The sequence below is a fragment of the Psammomys obesus genome, unplaced genomic scaffold (assembly GCF_907164565.1).
Source record: "Psammomys obesus unplaced genomic scaffold, mPsaObe1.curated_primary_1811, whole genome shotgun sequence".
In the NCBI taxonomy this organism is placed as follows: Eukaryota; Metazoa; Chordata; class Mammalia; order Rodentia; family Muridae; genus Psammomys; species Psammomys obesus.
Genome location: NW_026596046.1, coordinates 34992412 through 35013026, shown reverse-complemented (window position 1 = coordinate 35013026; position 20615 = coordinate 34992412). Strand labels below are relative to the sequence as shown.

Below are 20615 nucleotides of genomic sequence, written 5' to 3'. Positions count from 1 at the left end.
CTTTTGGTTGAGGAACCTGAGAGACTAGAAATTTGTATTTTTGCTCTGTAAGGCAGACTCAAAGGCAGAGGAAATATTTTAGTAAATGTGAAAACCAAGACTTAAATATTCCTGCTACTGAGTAAGGCACACTTAAAAGTTAATTGGTAGAGCTCTAACTTTAGAGAGTACAATTGGGTGTCTAGACAGAGACCTATTGATTTGATTCATGGTTACGACCCTACTTATACTTCATTTGTGTATTCTGTCTCCAGGATTATCTTTTCTTAGTCCTGGTTTGATGAATCTCATTTCTGTCCATTTCTAAGCATCTTTTTTTTTTTTTCCTCTCTCGCTTTCTACTTGCTGCTTACTTATCACTTTCTCCCTGCCTTGGTTTGATGGACACAGGGTCTTACTGTGTAGCCCAGGCTGACCTGGAACCCACTGTGTAGACCAGGCTGATCTTGAACTTACAGGATCCTTCTGCATTTGCCTCCTGAGTGCTGGAATTGTGTGCACTGACCATCACCCAAAACTAATTTTTCTTTGTTTTGTTTTTGTTTTTTTGGGGGTTATTTTTGCAACAGAGTCTCAGGCTGTCTCAAATTCTAGGTAATCTTTCTTCAGCCTCTTAGTGCTGGGATTAGAAGTGTTTGCTAGGATACCCTGATTTCTTGCCTCATTTTCACCAGACTTTATGTTCATTTGTTTATTCCAAGTTTATGAATTTTCTTGAGTATCATTGGGTTTTTCAAATTGTATTTAGAAATTCCAATATATCTATAGATAATATAGTAATACTTATTTTTTAAATGTTTTGCATTGCCACTGCAGTTCAGTTATGCTATTTGGTTTAATCTACCTACAGTTCTATGAAATAGATCCCTCCATTTATGGGTAAGGAGTTTTGTATTAGATCAAAAGTCACCCAACTGGTGTGAGGTGGAACTAGAATTCACTCCAGCTTTAGCCTTTGGGAGCTATTTCCTTTTCAAGTACACCAGTGCTGTTTTTTGATAAGGCCTGAAATCTGGTGGCATAATTCCTTAATAGATGCTTCAAATAAGGTGTCGGCTACTATTTCCAGCACATGCTACCAATATATTTTGAACATTGACTAAGAGAATATGGGGAAATTTTCAGCCATTTTAAATCCCATCAGAAACACTGATTTTGCTTCCTATCAAGTCTTTTTCTCTTCTGCCATTGCCAAGCCATGTAGCTCTGGTCAGTTTTTTCCTGCTCTGGCTGGGCTTCAACCATCATACTATCATAGAAGGAACGTTTTGGCACCAGATACACTTGAGTATAAATCCAGTCTTCAGTGTTAACAGAAGGAGCATTTCTGAGCCATCTTTAAAATAGCAATACTATTATTGCAGAATTTAAAATCATGCTGGGTACATAACAGAACCTACTTGTTTTCTTCCCTAATGCAAGATTTGAGTTAGACAGTTTTTAATGGTTTGATTCAAATTGTATACAGTTTTCCATATTGCAACATCTACTTTTAGAGGGTGTCCTTATCACTAGTAAGGGGTACTCCAACCCTTCTAGAACTCCCAGCCAGCCATCTGGTTGCTTTTTTCTGTTCTCTTTAAAGTACTGCTAATGAGGGCATCTTAAAAGCAGCAGTGCCTTGATTTAAGTGGCTGGCTCCAATTAAACTTCAGTATTAGCCTCTCCTGCAAAATTCCTTATCTAGAGAGTTTGTGACAAGTGACTGGGAAAGCGCCTGTCAAGTTCATAAGCCTCATCAGTAACTCTAAGCAGATCTTCAAGTCTATTGGGCCTATGTATGTTTGAGACATTTGCTTAAAATTTGCAACTTATATTTCTTTTTCTTTTTTCTTTCAGAATTAAATTTTTTCCCTCTTCTCCTTGCCTTGGTTGATTGTATGGTTTTGTTTATTTGGTTATCTAGTAGGAACCACACCATTGTAGCTGCCTTGGCTCCTTGTAGATAAAACACCCATTTCACATAACAATTGTTGGTCTATCTCTTCCTAGGAGCTTCTTTAGGATAGAATTTTTTCTGGAGTTTTAAAAAATTAATTCTGTATTAATGTGTTGCATTTCTGTGTGTGCACACATGTGGGAGGTCAGAGAGCAACTCACAGGAATCCCGACTTTCCCTTCCTACCTCATGGGTCCTGAGGTTTAACTCAGGTCATTAGGTGAGCAGAGGGCACTTTATCACCAGCCCTCTCTGACCTTTTGCTAAGTGCTGACCGTTGATAGAAACCTGTTTCTACCTCTATTCTAAAAATCCCATTTCTCCACTGGTGCCTTGAAGATGGCATAACCAGAGCTGTATTTCCTTTCTTATAAAAATGTGTTAAACTTTATAGAGTAGTAGAATTTGTACTTTATTGCACCAGATTGTAGGCACAATAGGAGTGTTTATAAGACCTAAAACTAGATCATGCTTGTTACTGGTTTCTTTATTGTAAGGATCCATTCCTGATTATCTTTTCCTCTTTAATTCTCTTAACCTGAAAGCAAATCCATTCATACAGGAGAGGAATATTTATTAGGAGTAATTTCCACACTAGCTTTATTTTTGTAGGATTATTTTTTTTTCTGCTCTTGCCATGTTCATCTCTTTGACTGAAACCTGTTTTGTAAGGAGGCGTCACCTACACACTGCTGACTGCCAAGTTTAGGGACTAGATCAAATAGTACACTTTTAAATGGAAGCATCAAAAACTCTTCATAGTTATGTTTCAGGCAGTGGCATTAAATTTTTATTTTTTTAGTTGATAGTGAGTATTGAACTCAGTTTGTATGATGCCAGTTTTGTTCCTTCCACTGAGCTACACTGAGGCTTTTTGTATGTGCTACCTACTACATTTATTTTGCCTGCCTCCTTTTTTCTTCACTTTATGAAGTCCTACTCTCACAAAGCTCTTTGAAGCTACTCCAAGCCACGTTGTTTCTCTCCCTATCCCCTGGGCATCCATAACATGTGTTGTCATTTTCATTCACTTGTTAGTTTTTGTCTAGTTGACTTTCCTTTCTCATTGTTACTACGTCAAGCTTGTATGTGATAAACTAATGCAAATTGATTGCTTCCCCTTATAAAATATTCAAACTCTTGGAGTGCAAAGGGTTTTGTTTCTTTGCTCCTTTGTAGTAGTTTTTAAAAATTATAAATTTGATTTGGTGAATGCATAACCTTCTTTTCAGGTGAGTCCCAAGGCTTTGCCTGACCTGAGCAACCTTCTGTTCTGTTCCTCCTTTCTTCTGTCTGTCTTTGTGGTACCTCTCGTTTGTACAGCACTTTAATATCAGCAGTTTTTCTGTGAAGGGCTCAGAGAATGTCTGTTGCAGCACTTGAGCTCTGCTGTTGCAGGGCGAAGGAAGCCAGGCAGTGAATGGGCTTGTGCTCCAATAATACTTTATTTGTAAACACTGAGGTTTGAATGTCACCTACATTTTTGTTCCATTACTTTTAAACAACTGTTTGAATTGGAATCCAAAGCAGCTTCCTACTTTAAACATATAATTTCCATGTCATTATGGAGTGTCTCTCTCTTCCTATGCTTTCAGATACCACTCTCAACTCATGGGCCATACAGAAATAGAAGGATTGCCTTGGACTTTTCAACAGACATGGTTTTCAACTCTATTTCAATACTGTTGTTTCAGTACTACTGTTTTGTAGAAGAAAAAAAAGATTGGTTTTAAAAAGAAAAGTAGGATTCTCTTCTTGGCTTCACTAATTAGCAATAACTACAGTAATTTTGACTTTTCTTAAAATGTGTAAGATTAGTCCTACTCAGTTTTGAGGAGAAAATAGGATCCTCTATATGCAGACTCATTGTTTTGGGTATAACACAATTCAATGTAATAAAAATTTGTTTATTATATACTAATGCTTTCCCTCCTGAGCCTCCCTGTACTGGAATCACAGGTATGCATGATCACATCTGCTTCAGTGGTCACAGGTATAAATCGCATTCCTATTAAGTTTCTGGCCCCTCCTTTCCAATTAAAGTTAGAGTGGACAGTGCTTACCTGGTGGGGAAATGCTGTGTTTTCATTATTTCTCAGTGTTACTCAGCAAATTTGAGTTCCAGTTACTTAACCACTGTAAAGCAAGTAAATAAAATACTAAGGGAGTTTGTACTTAAGTAAATCAATCACAATTTTGTTGTTAGAAGAATAAAGAAAATATTGTGTAAACAAAGCATCATCAGTCATCAAATGAACCTTTTTAAAAAAAGGCCTTTCAATTAAATTGTGACATAATACTTCATCACATAGAGTTCATTTTTTTGATATAAAAAATTCCCATTATTTTATAAGAGCTCTATTGGAGTGATCACATTTCACTTATGAGTGCATGCAGAAAGGGAAAGGGGAACAAAATAAAACACAGTGCTCCTGACACGTTTTCATATTTAATCTTCACTCTTGTGAATCACTCTGACCAATATAGTTCTCTGTGCCTCACAGGAACATTGGCCATGGAACAGTTCTTAAAACCAGACAGCAGCCCACACGCCAGCACTATGCTTATGTAAAACTATCTTACCTTTGACATATGCTGCTGACTTCATTTGACTGCACATCTAGATCTCAAACCATTCACTTCTCAGTGGCTCAGTGGTTAGAGGAACAGTTTACATCAGTCTCCAAGGTAATAAATAAATCTTAAAGAAAAAAGAGTGACTGAAGACACTCAGCATCACTCGTGGTTTCTACACATATGCATATACATATATAAACATGTACACAAACATGACACACCCATACACACAGATACTTAGAATAACTAAAGAAATGTAATACTTGTACATTGAAATCTATATAAGATCTCTAAGAAAGACCCCTGTGCTCAGATTTTTTGGTTCTGTTGTTCTCCTGTGGATCCTTTTAAATTTTTAGTAAAAGAAGTTAGTGACTATGTTGTCCTCATGTTGGTTGAGTAGTGGAACAAAATATGCCCTTTTCCCCAGTGGAAGTGGAAGGAATTCTTGATTATCAAAGGTATAAAATTACAGCTTTTCTTACTGTGTGGCATCACTTTCTTATCTATGCATTTTAAGCAAAGTATATTTTTATGTTGTCTGACTCAGTGGGTTAGAGTTTCTGGTAGATTAAGTATCTTATGTGAAATGGTTTTCAGTGAAATACAGTTTCACTTAACTTGCTTAAAGCCACATTATTTGAGTACTCCTGCTGAATATCCCTTGTCTTGTCTGAATGCAAGACCTTACACAAACCACTGTTATTTCCAGTTTGGGAGTCTACAATGAGGATATCTGGATAAATTAATGAAGACTGTAACCCAGACTACTCGTCCCAAAATTCACATGGAAATGGAAGGAACCCAGAAGACTCAAAACAATTTTCATAAAACACAAAGCTGGAAGCTTCCTAATTTAAACTTAGTACAAACCACAACATTGAAAATATGGTGTGATACTAGCACACGGTCAGACAAATATGTGTCACTGAATACATCAACAGGGTAAAATTGGAAAGCCTATAAAGAATCTATTCACTATGGTCAAAAGAATTTTTTTTTAAGATGTCAAAATGATGCATTAGGAAAAAGACCCCCCCCCCAAAAAAAAAAAGCAACGTTGGGATAATCTATTATCCATTTGTAAAAGAACCAAGCTGGACCCATTCTCTTTATCACATATAAAAATTAACTCAAAATAGAGCAGGCTTACATGTAAAAGCTAAAACTCCTGCAGTTACAGCAAAAGAAAGAATGAACAAAAACAAACAAAAACCCAATAAGAGCAGAATACTTCCAATTCCTTAGGGGCCTCTGAGTCCTCAACTCTATGGGGCTTCGGTACAGATTAGTTTGTATTTTCATTTGCCTACCGTCGTCAGTATTTCTCTGCTAAATGGCTTAATACTCAGTTTGTTTTCTGTCTTCCTAAGTTTTGTGGGTATCCGATCTTCCTTGACTTTTGATTTTATTCAATCACTTCAATCACTCTTCACCTTTTTCTTTAAGATTTATTTTATTACTTTATGTGTGCAAATTTTTGCCCCCTATGTATGCCTGTATACCTCATGCTTGCCCGGAGCCTGAAGAGTCAGACGGTGCTGGACCACCAGGACTGGAGCTAGAGACAGTCGAGTCACTGTGTAGATGGGAGGAATCAAATCTGGGTCCTTCTCAAGAGCAGCGAGTGCTCTTAGCAGCTGAGCCGGCTCTCCAGCCTGCACCTTATTCCTCAGGTTGGTCTCTCACAGTTGGAACTCGCTGCTTTGGCCAGGCTGCCTGCTCAGTGTTCTGCCATCCCCCGGCTCCACCTCAGCTCTGTGGTTACAAGTGCACACTGTCCTGCCTGGCCTGCCCTGGGTGCTGGGACACAGACTTAGGTCTTCCTGTCCCCATGCAAGCACCTGGGTCACCACCTGAGCCGTCTCCCTAGCCACCCTAAGGATGGCCTAATTTCTTAGAAATTGAAAAAAGGTATACTTACTATTGTTATTGCAGGTGAGATTCGCATGCCATTGTGTGCGTGTGATATCCAGAGGACAATTTTGTGGAGCCAGTTTTCTCCTTCCACCATTGAGTTCTGGAGATTGAACTCCGGTCAGATTTTTTAAATAAATTCTTTTGCCCACTGAGCCATCTCACCTATACCACCCCCAACTCTTAGTATTCTTAACAGTGATACTTTGATAGGATTGTTCTGTTAATTTTATTTTTAGGTTTTTTAATTTTTAGGTAACTATATAAAAATATAACTTACTTATGTTGATCTTTTTTTTTCAACCAAACTAAGGTTGATCTTACCAAATGAACTATTCCACCATTTGACTTTTACATTTATTTTTCCATTTTTTAATTTTTACAATTTTTACATTTATTTTATGTGTGTGTACATGTGTATTAGAGATATCTAAAAGAATAGAACTGATAGAATAATATATATTATATATATATGTATCTACATGTAATATGTATATATTGCATGTATCTATATGTACCTACGTGTATATATTACACATATAGACACATGTATATATATTACACGTGTGTGCATATTATATATATATTACATTAGCTGTTGTAATATAAGGGAGCCACTATCGCACCCTTAGGGATATCCTGCCACTCCGTCCATTGTTGTGGTCCCTAAGTGTCACAGATGGGTACAGCTCCTGGTCCTTCCCTCCCTTGGAAGATTGCAAGGCACCATATAGTACTGTGTAAGCTGGTCCCCACGGGAGGAGACTTTCAGGTCAAAGCCAGCTCTGTTTCTTGGGGTCCTGTGTCCAAAGTGCATGTGTCTTCAACAGGACTTAATGCCAACCTTGGGGACGTAGCCAGGGGCAGCAGCAATAGCTTACGTTGTTCTGGGAGTCTCTGGGACTTCCCTGATGAACGACTCAAGGAGACTTTTCAGATCAAAGTATTAGTTTTTATTAGATAGTCTATAGTACTTGTGGGGAGCATTGTCAGCCCAAATGGGAAAATTTTACTCAAATTGTATATGTATACACATAGATTTGAATTTAGTATATATACTTTAGGTAAATAATAGGATTCATTATGGCGTTTTGAGACATGCTTACAGTTATTTTACCCCTCCTCCATTTTTTCCATTTCTCCCTTCAAATCATTTATATTTTGCTATTTCTAGTGTCTAGTTTCCTTTACTAGTCTGTGTTGTATACCCACATCTGAAGAATTGGAGCCAGGAGCCTCAGATGAGAAAGAACATGCCACATTTGTCTTTCTGAGTCTGGTTACCTCAATGTAATATTTTCTAGTTCTATCCACTTACCTGTAAATGTCATTATCTTATTTTTCTTTGTGGCTGAACAGCACTCCATAATGCACGTGTGTCACGTTTTCAGTATCCATTTGCAGTTGAAGGGCAGTGTTTCCATTTCCTAGCTGTGTGAATAGAGCAGCAATGATGACATTTAGTTCTTGGGGCATCTGCCAAGAAATCATATAGTCGGATTATATGGTAGATTTATTTTTTCTCTTTTTAAGGGTTCTCCGTACTTATTTTCAGAGTGCCTGTAGCAATGTATAATCCTGCCTATAGTGAATGAAAGTTTCCTTTTCCCCAGACCCTCTTTTCATCATTTATTGTCAGTTTTGTTGATCTTTGGTCTTTGCCATTCTGACTAGGATTAGATGAAAGCTCAGGGTTGTTTTGATTTGCATTTCCCTAGTTGCTAAGGATGATAAGCACTTTTTGACATATTTCCTAGACACTGTGATTTCTAATCTTATGATTGTCAACTTGATTAAATCAGAAAGCTGCTAGCTTGGGAGGAATTTTCTTAACTAAATCTTTTGGGGTGGGAAGACCCACCCTGTGTCTGGGTGACATGTTCCAGTGGCAGCTTATCTAAAAGAACATGGAAGAAGGAAGCTTGGCTTTTTTCCTGCTTGCCCTTACTGTCACTGGCAAGTTCATGTATTCTGCTCCTGAGACATTCCTTCGCTTAGCAGTGAAGGACCTACTTGTGATCTAGTGTAGCCTGGAGTATAGCTAGTATCACGCTCTAGGAATCCTCTGGGACTGTGAGATCAGATTGGGAGACAGCTGTTGGATTCTTGGATTTTCTCTTGGGAGGCTGCCATTGTTGGGCTGCCCAAACCACAGCCGCTGAGCCACTGTAATAAATCTCTCATTCTGTGCCTTGAGAGAATGCTGACTAATAGAACCACTGCAAAAGGAACTTTTATTCCCCTGTTTCAATTGTCTCAGAGGATTATTGCCTCCATCTGCTAACCTGGGCCTAGTCCTGGAAGCTTCTAGCCGCCATACAATCTTACCTGGGTGTAGAATGTTTTCAGCCTCTGAGACTTACAGCTGAATAAGCATACTTGTTCTTTCTGAACTCATAGCTGGCTGGTTTAATTCAGCTGTTCTGGCTCAGACTGCTCTCCTAGTTAATTTATTCAATCTGGCTTTTCTCTCAGTCCCTGAATTGCTCTGCTTGGCCTCAAACTAACTCCAACAATCTGCTTTCTGTTGGCTCCTGATTCTCTGGCTCATTCGGTCTTCACCTGTGTTCTCCCTCTGCAACCTGTCTATTACTGTCCCAGTAAAACTGCTTTCTGTCCCTCTCTCTGCACTGCCTCTTAAGTAGCTTCCCTTTTCTCTCTTTTCTTATGAGAGTTGGTCATATCCTATTCTGGCAAATCCTTCTCTGACTCATCACCTTTTCTGCCACTCAGTTAGGCATCACTTCCATACAGGTGTGCTTCCTTCTACAAACTAACTTTACCTTCATAGTTTGGGATTAAAGGCATGTACCACCGTGCCTACGCTTTTCTTTACCTGATACTTGCTCTATACCAGGCTGGCCTTGAACTTAGATCTGCTTGCCTCTTTCTCCTGGATTAAAAGTATGTTTCTATTACAGCTGGATCACACAGACCTAGAAGTTCTTTGGATGTGACCTCTTGCCAGAACAGCCATGTTCTGAATTAAAATTCCTCTACAAACCACTTTTATTTATTCTTTTGAGAATTCTCTGTTTAGATCTGTAGTCCATTTTTTGAGTTGATCTTTTGTTTTATGAGCTCTTTATATAATCTGGATAATAATCCTCTGTTAGATGTATAGATGATAAAGATTCTCATTCTGTGGGCTTCCTCTTGATTGTCTCTTTAGTTATTCAGAAGCTTTTTGCTTTGATGAGGTTCTGCTTGCCAGCTGTTGACCTTAATTCTTGGGCAAATTCCTGTTCAGAAAGTCTTTTCCTACATCTATATCAGGGTACTGCCTATGTTTCTTCTGGCAGTTTCAATGTTTCAGGTTTGCATTGGAGTTAATTTTTGTGCAAGGTGATAGATACAGATCTAATTTCATTTTTCTACATGTGGGCATCCATTTTCCCAGAACCGTTTGCTAAAGATGCTGTCTTTTCTCCAGTGTTTGTTTTTGACATCTTTGTCAAATCTTAGATGGCTGTAGTTACATGTATTCATGTTTAGGTTTCATTGGTTTATATGTTTGTTTATGTGCCAATACCATACTCCTTTTATTGCTATAGCTCTGTAATGTATCTTGAGGTCTGGAATGGTAATATACCCAACATTGTTTTGTTTTGCTTAGGATTGTTTTGGCTAACTGGAGTCTTTTGTGTTCCAAATTAATTTTAGGATACTTTTTTCCCCTTCTTTTCTATATTTCTGTGTCAGGGCTCAGCTGGGTGAGTCTGCCTCATCTTCACCTCTACCTACCATCCCAATACCCAGATCTGTGTACCCAATGTCCTGGCCTAGTTCTGCCTTTTTGCTGCAGACAACTTCCTATCTCCTGCCAACCTCCAAGCTCTGAAACATATCCCACATGCCCACTTCTCCTACCATCTGACTGCATCCCTCCTGCTCCATCTATAGCCCAGTACCGAGTCTACCAGATCCCCCCTCTGCTTACTTTCCCCAGTTCTGGATCTAGACAGTGTCCACAATCTAGAACTCAGACCTGGTCTGCCCAGTTCCACCCACTTCACCCCTAGACTCCAGGCCAGCCCAGCTCAAACATCCTGTGCTCTGTCCCAGCCTGCTGTGTCTACATCAGACACAAAAGTCACAGAAAAAGTCTGCACACACACACACACACACACACACACACACACAGAGAGAGAGAGAGAGAGAGAGAGAGAAAACAAAAACAAAAAGAGAAAGATCAAGATAGTATTTCTACCTTAAAACCCGCCAGGCCTATAGAAATGTTCTCCCATGACAATTATCTAGATGAACTCCAGGACACAGAATTTAAAAAATAAGCATAGGCATCAGGAAAGAATTTAAGGAGTTTAAAGAAGACACAAAGAAACAGATCAGTGTGTTTAAAGATAATAGATACCTGAGTGATGCCCAAGAAAGCACAAACGTAAGGCTGAATGAAATGATGACAACAATCCAAGATTTGAAAACAGAATTCAATAAAGAGAAATGTTGAAGAAAACTCCAGCTGAGATGAAGATGGAAAGGTGGTGGAGCAGGTGAATATGATCAACAAATGTCATATACATATATGGAAATCTTATGTCACAACCCATTATCTTGTACAGTTATCATAAGCTGTTTAAAACACATACTAAAAAAATTTATTCCTATGACTCCAAAGTCATACTTAACTGTGTATTCAGAAAAGCCTAACTGGTACACATTCCTCACAAGGAGCCGTTTCCCCTAATTTTTGTTCCAACTTGAAGTTTAACAGATATGTTTATGTGTTTTCCTATATCCTTACATAAAAACAGTGAACTTACTGTTCTGCTTTTTAAAATCTAACATGTTCTGATCACTCCTTTGCAGTACATGAATACTTTTACATTCTGTCTTTATCACCATAGCATTCTCTTGTGTTTAAGCAGCAGATTGTTTAGCCTGATGTAGTTGACAGGCACTGGGTTCTTGTAGTCCTTTTCTGTGTCACTTGATGATAGTGTATGAACAAGCCTATGACATGTCCTTCAGTGCCGTCCTTAACTTTCTGCAGTTTTAGTGTGCTCTTGTATTGATTGGACTTCCTGAATCTGCAGCTGAAGACCACAGCTGTCACCTGTGTCCCAGGAATCCATCATGTCCCATTGCTGTTGGGAACTCCAAGTTGACATGAGGCTTGGGTGCTATTCTCTTGTAGTTCTTTGCTTGTTTTCTAGTCTTTGTTTCTACACTGTTTTCTAGATGTAGCCAAATGAATAATAATTGTTGTTCATGTCTGTGGGTTCTTTACTAATTTCAGTTACAAGTGCTTCTAATATTTAGGGAAACAGTCCCTCATTGTCCTCTTAGAGTGCAGCATGATCATACCTATAGCATTTCCATTATATTAGGTGTTACAGATCATCTAGAAATGATTGAAAATAGAGTACTAAGCCATTTTATCTAAGTGATATAGCATTTGAGGATTTGGGTGTCTTTAATGGGGTTCCTGAAACCAATCACCCATTGACACTAATGAATGACTCTGATAGTCTATTTTTTGCATTAGCCATGTATTCAACAATTTTGTAATTATTGAAATGAAATGTAAACTAAGATAATCTACATTTCATGAAATGTACTTAACTCTATCCTTCTGAAAGTAGAAGTTGTGTGGAAACTGTTTATATGTGTTTAGTAACCCCAGCATCTGTGGGAAGACTGTTCTGGCCCCAATTGAATCGACGTGGCCTGTGTTTGATCAGGTAGTGTCAGAGTTTGTTTCTAGACTGAGTTGCTCCTTGTCCTTACTTGTGTACTACAGGCTTGATTTCTGTAGTTGTGTGTGTCTCATTTGCTCTTGTGGGAACACTTCCTATGTTTAAGTAAGAGGGTTGTGTTTATTAGCCTCCAAGCCTTTTAATAGTAGTAATGTTGGGTATATCATGAGACATCGAGCTAAGCACTATCTTCACATGGGATCTTTTCATTGTATAAACAGACGTTAATTATTGATGTGTCACGGTCTGTGAATACATGGGGAATGTGCTTCCTCTCAGAAGAACATTGGTGCCAAGTTAGGTGGATTAGCTGGAGTACTATAGCAAATATAGAACTAAAATATTTTTAGAAAATGTATAAATAGAGCAAGCTAGCCTGAGAATAATGAGAGAGAGAGAGAGAGAGAGAGAGAGAGAGAGATGCTTTAATCTTCATACCAGCCTGTATAAAGTTGTCACGACAGCCCCATCAGACATGGAGAAGCTCAGCCTGTAGAAATTAAGTACTATATTTAAAGTCACACAGAAAGCACAGAATTGGGTTATAGAAACAAACTTATTAGGTAGTAAATGAAAAAATATTGCAGGTTTAGCAACTGCTTTTAAAAAGCATATTATCTTACAATTTTCTTTTTCTCTAGAAATAGGTTGTTGGGGGTCAGAGTTCAGCTCTACAGCTCTTAATACAGTTGCAAATGGGTTTTCTGGAGCAGTAGAATTATATGCGCCCAGGACCTGTGTGAATGATTTTCATGGCATGTCCACAGCCCTTGTCAGATTCTGTACCTGGTCTGTGATCACAGCAATGGCTCTGTGAATTAGGCAAAAGCCAGATTTGCTTTGTGTCTCACAGTACTGCTTTGTCCCTGTTTGCTAAGAGGGTAGCAGGAAATAGAACTTTTATATTCATTTGTTAGGTTTCAAATAAATTTTATTTTGACATAAAATAATTTGGTATGCACTAACCTATCAAACTAGTTTTTATTTTAAAATAAGGCTTAATAATTCAACTTTAGAATTGATTCTGATTCTGTCTGACATTCCTTATATTGTAAACACTCCTGAGTTTTGTTGGCTACCTTTTCAAAGGTCAATTCTTTCTTTTTAATTCCATTGCCAGTCAAGACTGTTGTCCTTACAAGGTAGTTATAAACATATTTTCCTTCAGAATTAATTTTATCTTGTACTTTTATCATATTAATTTTTTAGAAGATAGTTTTATCTGTGCATCTTATTCTGCACTATCCAATGCCTCTTTGACCTTTGGAGTCCCACGTAGACAGCCACCCACACACCACCACCCCCCCCCGAGAACACGCGTACATTCTCAGCCTCCTATAGCAAGCATTCTTCCTTTCTCCCGTACACTCTGAGTTGTATCGGCCTCTTTTGGCTTGCCCAACCTGTGGTAGCCGTTCCCACTCTCCCCAGGGAGCTCTTTTGTCCCCGTGTCTCCGCTGCAGACTCTGCAGCGGGCCCACCCCTGGTCATCTTGTTCCCTCCTCCCCAGTCTGCCCCTCAGTCCTGGAAGAGTGGCTTCTCTTTGAAACCTCTTTATTTCACAAGCCGGAAGTGACCCCCTTTTTATTTGCATTCGTAGCACTTTAGCTGTACCTTCTGAGTTTTAACTCTTTGTATGTTATATTAGATACTTATGTATTCCATTCTTTCCTTTCTTCCTGCCTTACTTTTTTTTTTGCTTTGTTTTGTTCTGTTTTTTTGGTTTTCGGAGAGAGGCTTTCTCTGTGTAGCCCTGGTTGTCCTGGACACACTTTGTAGACTAGGCTGGCCTCGAATTCACAGAGATCTGCCTGCATCTACCTTCCTGAGCGCTGGGATTACAGGTATGCACCACTCTGCCTGGCAAATTCTGTACTTTGTTAAGGACAGAGGCATAGCTTCTGATTTTACAACTATTCCAGTATTTCCCCATATCTAACTTCAGACCCAACTTTATAAATATAGACGTTGGCAATTTTTTATTGAATGAATACCATTTTATTTTAAAGTATAATTTAATCATATTATGCTCTTGAAAACTTTTAATTGCCCCAGAATTCTTAAATTGATGAAAAGAAAAACCCTCAGTAATCCATTTTAAAAATTACAACTGAAAAGGCCCGTATGGCCTGAAATGGTCTTCAAGTGGCCATACATAAAATAAGACTCTAAAACTGTGTGCATGCACACACATGTGGAGGTCGGAGGTTGGTGCCAGCCGTTTTCCTTAACTTCCGCAACCTTATTCTTTGAGACTGTGTCTCTTTACTGACCTGGAGCTCACTGCTTTCGTTAGATTGGTCGGCCATCGGTACTTATGATCCACCTGTCACTGCCCCGGGGTTGTGAGGATTTCAGACAGGCAGCGCCGCTCTAGCCTTTACGTGAATACAGGCCTCAGGCTTGTCCAGCAACAGTTCGCCTGCTGCACCATCACCCCAGACCTAAAACTACTTTTAAAAAGAATCCAAATTACATCTCTCAACTGTGAGGCATTCTGGTCTAACTAGAATACAAGGATTAAAAGAAGTTCCTTGATACCTATTTCATGTCTAATTTGTCTGCTGAATCAACGTACGTCATGGAGTATATAAACAATTATGTGTTCAAAAGCAGATTCCAAAGATGTGCTAGGAAATCTCCTTGTGTAAGAGCAGCTTTTAACAGTCTAGAACCACTGACTCCTTGATCAGGTGGGCTCATGTAGTTGGAATAAATTGAAACCTGATTTGTGTTTGACTTTTTTTAAATAGAAGAAATTAAGAGTCCTACGAGTACCTTTTATTTTTGCAAAGTAATTTTTTAACTGATACCTGGCCAACTCAGAAAATTTTTGTGGCATTGACACAACTGGCCATATTTAGACTCTGAAGATGAAGCCTCTAATAGCGTGCAAAAAGGCCTTACTACTTTTTATAAGTGTAAATAAAGTAGAAAGGAGAAAATTAAAAAAAAACTGAAAGAATATAGCATTGGGTAGCTTGAAGAGGGTTGGAGAGATTAAAAAACTGGATTTCAATCCTGGCACAGCTACTTTCAAGCCATGAGAACTTGGTCAGTTTACATATCTAAATATTTTTTGAGCTGTGATGTGGGATAAAAATAACTACGTTTTGTAAGAATTAAATAGAATCACTCCAGTAAATTATTTGGCTTTGTGGCTCAGTGTTGTGCACAGTACATGTTGGGTGCTTTTACTGCAGTGGTAATGTTTTTACTACTTTGGTACAGGCATTACAGCTTACACTGGAGCTATAGAAGCTGTTACCTGTGATGTGTTTGGTACATTGTGTTGTGGTTGTGAAATTAGCATATGCATCTTTGTGCTTGTGAGTGACTAAGGCAATTAGATGTTCTGCTTCTAGGATTCCCATGGGAATTTCTGTATAATCCCAAATAAAACAAACTGGTCATGGCTAAAATTACAACTTCAGCAGAGGCAAATTTTCTGTTAGAAGATAGACCTATCCATTTGCCCTGCATCTACTAACTGCTGGATCTATAAGGAGCTTTTGACAATTGGAAACTGCTGGGAGAAGGAGAGTCAGTTTTATTTAAGAATGTGACCTTTGCTGATTTGACCCTATGCTAGTGGAAGACCACACATCAAAGAGTAGATGAGCAACACCAACTGCACTCATGGGTTCAAGAAAAGGGAGGGTACATACAAGTTGGGTGAGTTAGGAAGAGGTGAGATATAGGAGGACTGTGTGGGAGGGATGAATATCTTCAAAATATAGTTTAATTAAAAAAAAAGTTATTATTTTATTTAGTCAGTACAACCCAAGACAGAGCTTGATTAATTTGACCAGTTTTACACATGTGGTAGAATGTATATCATGTTTGTCTTTTATTTTATGATGTATCTTGGTATTTGCTGTTATTTTTTGAGACAGGCCCTAGCTCAGGCTAGCCTATGCTAATTCCCTATGTAGCAAGAATAACCTGAATTCCTCCTGTCCCTCTTGCCTTCACTCTCAAGTGCTGGGATTACAAGCTTGTACTATCACATGTGGCTTTTGGAGATATTATTTATCCAAGTATAAACAATATTATTATTAAGTAGTCCCTTTTTAGAATTATTATTTCTCTGTGTGCCACAAATTAATCTCCTGATGATGGAGATATTTTATGATCAGTCATTGACTAGATAAGTCATTTCACTGATGTACAAACAGCTCTTCAGAAACATTCCTAGAAGTTGTAGACTGCTATCATGTTTACCTTCTGTGAAGGTTGTCTTTTGGCTGATTGGTGAATGAAAAGGAACATGAAAAAGTTTGAGATTAGAGATGTGATAAAAATAATAGTGACTAACAATAATTAGAATAGGAGTAAACTAAGAGGAATGAGCCAATATTACTAGGGTCAGTGAAAAAAGTAGATTTTCTTCATGTGTATAGATCATCAGTTTGTCCATAATTAAAATACATTGATGACTTGATTGTATAAAATCTCTTTTGTTTTGTTTTCTGTGATAGGGTCTTGCCTTATAGCTCTGGCTATTCTGGAACTTGCTCAGTAGCCCAGGCTGGCCTCAAACTCACAGAGATCCACCTGCCTCAGCCTCTCAAGTGCTGGAATTAAAGGCATGAGCCACCACACCTTGGCAATTGTATAAAATCTAAATGTTTACTCTTAAATCTGTTTGGACTTATTTAAATACTGTATATAGTACTTTGTGAACTTTTTTAACTTTATGAGAAAACACTTGCTATTTTTATTTCAGATTTACGATTAGTATCTTTTGACCAAGATTTTACCTTCTTATGCATAATAATCATTTTATTTGAAACAGCTCTTTCTCTTTTCTTCCTCTCCTTAGCCCTGGACGGAAGCGGGACTTTTCCCCTGTCCCGTGGAGTCAGTACTTTGAGTCAATGGAAGATGTGGAAGTGGAGAATGAAACTGGCAAGGATATATCCTCTCAAAGAGGCTGCCTCAGCATAAGGGCGAGGTGCTAGGTCAGACTTGGGTAGCTCCTAAATGTTCTTTGTTTACCACTGTTTCTGTTTATCCCCCCCACCCCCACCCCCAGTCCCTTACATGGCATGGAATATTACCTGTAAGCCTTTTGCAGAGTCTTTCTTGGTTGCAAGCTGAAGAGACTTAGTTTCCAGAAACCAAGTACTGAGTCCTCTTCAGGGAAAAGAAATACTTCTTTTTCATTGAAAAGAAGACATACTGACAGCAGGCTTCAAAACAGTATTGATTATCTCAGAAACATCTAAAGTTTCTTTGGAAGTCTGCAGTTTTCATGTAGGTTGTTATTGCTGTTTGTCTTTTTAAAAAATAAGTATTGTTGAAATTACTAAAACCTTAAATCTGTTATCTTTAACTGTTCATACACTTTTCGAGTTTACAAGAGTGGTTCCGAGGGTCCGGTCCTGCTGCTTCTTCATGGAGGAGGCCATTCTGCCCTTTCCTGGGCAGTGTTCACGGTAAGTTGGTGATATCAGAAGCCAGTGTATTGCAGTGATTACTTTCTCCTGGGTAGACTTCACTAGTTCACTCTTCCTTCCATGCTCATTAATTGCTTGGGAAGGTTAGAATAGAGTTAACTGCAAAGCTTTAGCATTGTGTGCTCAGGGTCCCCTGTTCTTTAAGCCAGAAGTTCTTCTAAAATTTTGTATGTATATGCACTGTAGTGAGGGTATAGAATTTGTATTTTGTGAAAAGTGGGGGATCTTTATCTCAGTAATTTAAATATTAGATGAGTAGACATTTTGTTCCAGATGTTTTCAGTTATGTCTCTCACTTTGTCTTCTTCAGAGCCCCCATAGTACCTTACATATGGAGAAGCTTCAGAAATATTTCTTATTTTGAGTATTTTTATTATTTGGCGACTCCCTACATGTATAAAATGTATTGTGATTATATTCAACCTAAATCCTTTCTCCTACATCTTCCAACACTTTCAAAACTTCTACCTTCCTCTCTTTGTATTTTTTTAAGGTAACACATTGAGTCCAGTTAGTGCAGCTTGTATGTGCATGGCTGTGGGATCATCTACAGGAATGCAGGCAACCTAGTGGTGGCCACATTCCAAAAGAAAAACAACTCTCCTACTCTAGCAGCCAATCTGTTGCCGGTAGCGCGTTAGCGAGAGGTAGATCTTCATGAACCCCTCTCATCCATGCTGGAATATTAACTGTCTTCTTTTTAAAGTAATGATTTGGTTTACTTTTTAAAAAATTGTATGTGTGAATGCACACCTGCACCTCTGGACTCTTAGGAAATAACACGTGGCTTGGAGGTGCTCTGATCCACAGTACAGGGTATGGGCTAATATTCACACTGCTGTCTCTAAATCTTTGACGTGGGAATAAGGTAGCCCACATGCAAGGAGATCCTTCCAAGAAAGATGCTAGCAACACCTTTGTATAAGATGAAGTGATCTCTTCTTGTGTGTCAAGAAAAAGTATACATTTCCTCCGTTTACCACTGAAGGACAAAAGCGGGGGCAGGTGGGAGTCCAGCACCAGATACCTAGAACCAAATGGTCATGCCTCACAGCCCTATCCTGGAGGCAGGGATAATTGGGATTCGGCATTAGATCCTCAGCACTGAAGGACTTGGCTTTTGGTTGCATTTCTGTCTCTTGCTGTAGGCCATGCTTATGACTGGCCGGCCAGCACTAAGCCCTCTCATGTCTCTAACCAGTGCTGCCAAGCAGAAGTGTAATGGGAACACTGGTTTTTAGCAGATAGGCTAAAAACATATGTGAAATTGTTTTTAAGAGTGTTTTGTTTGAATTATTGTATCTAAAATATCATCTCAACATGTAATCAATATAAAAATTGACATGGCATCAGCCCTTTTTTGTTGTTGCCAATAACACAGTACCACATATAAGATGGTTTATAAAAAAGGTTTGTTTCGGCTCATAATTATTTTTTCAGGGAGGTTCGTTTTTATTGAAAAAATTTTATATAGTATATTTTGATCATGTTTTTCACTTCTCCCAGTTCCTCTCAGTTCCTCCCCACCTCCCAAACAATCCAATTTTATGCTTTTTCTTTCTCTCTTTCAAAAAAAAAAAAAAAAAAAACCCTTACAAAAATGAAAAAAAAAATCAAAACAGGCAAAAGACCAGTAAGGCAAACAAACAAACAAAACAAAATGAAACAAAAAGTCTACGGAAATACAATTGAGTTTGTTTTGTGTTGGCCGACTTTTCCTGGGCATGGGGCCTGCTCTGCAGTGTGATTGATATACCCAGTGAGATTCCATTGGAGAAAGTGATTTTTCCCTTTGTCAGAAGGTATCAGCTGCAGATAGCTTCTTGGTTAGGATAGGGACCCCACATGTACTTCCCCTTCTCAGTGCTGGGACCCCATCTGTCTCGAACCTGTGCAGTCCTGTGCATGTTGCCATAGTTTTTATGAATTCATATGTGCATCAGTTCTGTGGTGTCTGGAAGATACTGTTTCCTTAGAGTCATCCATCACCTCTGGCTCTTACAGTCTTTCCATATAGATCCCCAAGCCTTACAGGGAGGACTTTGATAAAGATATCCCATTTAGGACTGAGTGTTTCAAAGTCTTTCACTCTTTTCACAATGTTCAGTGTGGTCCCTGTTTTAATTCCCGTCTACTGAAAAGAGCAGCTTCTCTGACGTGGGCTGAGTGAGAGACTGAGCTATAGGTACAGCAGTATGTCATTACGAGTCATCTTATTGCTGTGTTTCTGTTCTTATTTTTGTTGTTGATTTGCTTTTAATTTTTTTTCATCACAATTTATTCATTATATATCCCAATTGAAGTCCCATTTCTCAACTCCCCTAGTTCCACCCTCCCTCCATTCTTCCCCTTATCCCCTTCCCCTAGTCCACTGAAAGGGGGACTTCTTCATCATTGCCATCTGCCCATAGCTTGTTAAGTCTCATTAGAACTGCCTGGGTCCTCTTCCTCCGTGGCCTGGGCTGCATCATCAGGGGTGAGTGATCAGAGAGCAGTCAACTGAGTTCATGATAGAGGCAGCCCCTGCTCCCCTCACTCAGAGATCCACATGGAGACTGACCTTCTAATCAGGTCAGTCTGATTAGAATAGGGGCTAACATCTGAATAGGGGCTCTAGGTCTTCTCCATGCATGGTCCTCTGTTGGTGCATCAGTCTCTGCAGGACCCCCTGGGCTCAGATCTTTTTGTTTTGTTGGTCTCCTTGTGGGGCTCCTGTCCCCTGTTATGTCCCTCTATTCCCACCCCTCTCTTCCTCCATAAGTCTCCCTGTGCTCTGCCCAAAGTTTGGCCCTGAGTCTCAGCATCTGCTTCGATCCCCTGTTGGGTGGATCCTTTCAGAGGACGCTCTATAGTAGACCTCCTTCCTGTTTTCTGTCTTCCACCGCTTCTGGTGTCTGTCCTGTTTGCCATTCTGAATGAGATTTAACTATGTTCATAGCAGCTTTATTTGTAAAAGCCAGAATCTGGAAACAACCTAGATGTTTCTCAATGGAGAAATGGATA

At 39.0% G+C, this 20615-nt stretch overlaps 1 protein-coding gene across 1 annotated transcript in view; it reads left to right on the top strand.

Annotated features, from left to right (window-relative positions):
• Window positions 1-20615, top strand: part of Ppme1 (protein phosphatase methylesterase 1) — a 48274-nt gene that overhangs the window by 2764 nt on the left and 24895 nt on the right. Inside the window, exons 2-3 of the mRNA XM_055623422.1 lie at window positions 16976-17070; window positions 17500-17591. Coding sequence (XP_055479397.1) covers window positions 16976-17070; window positions 17500-17591 — 187 coding nt within the window. The remainder of the gene's footprint in view (window positions 1-16975; window positions 17071-17499; window positions 17592-20615) is intronic.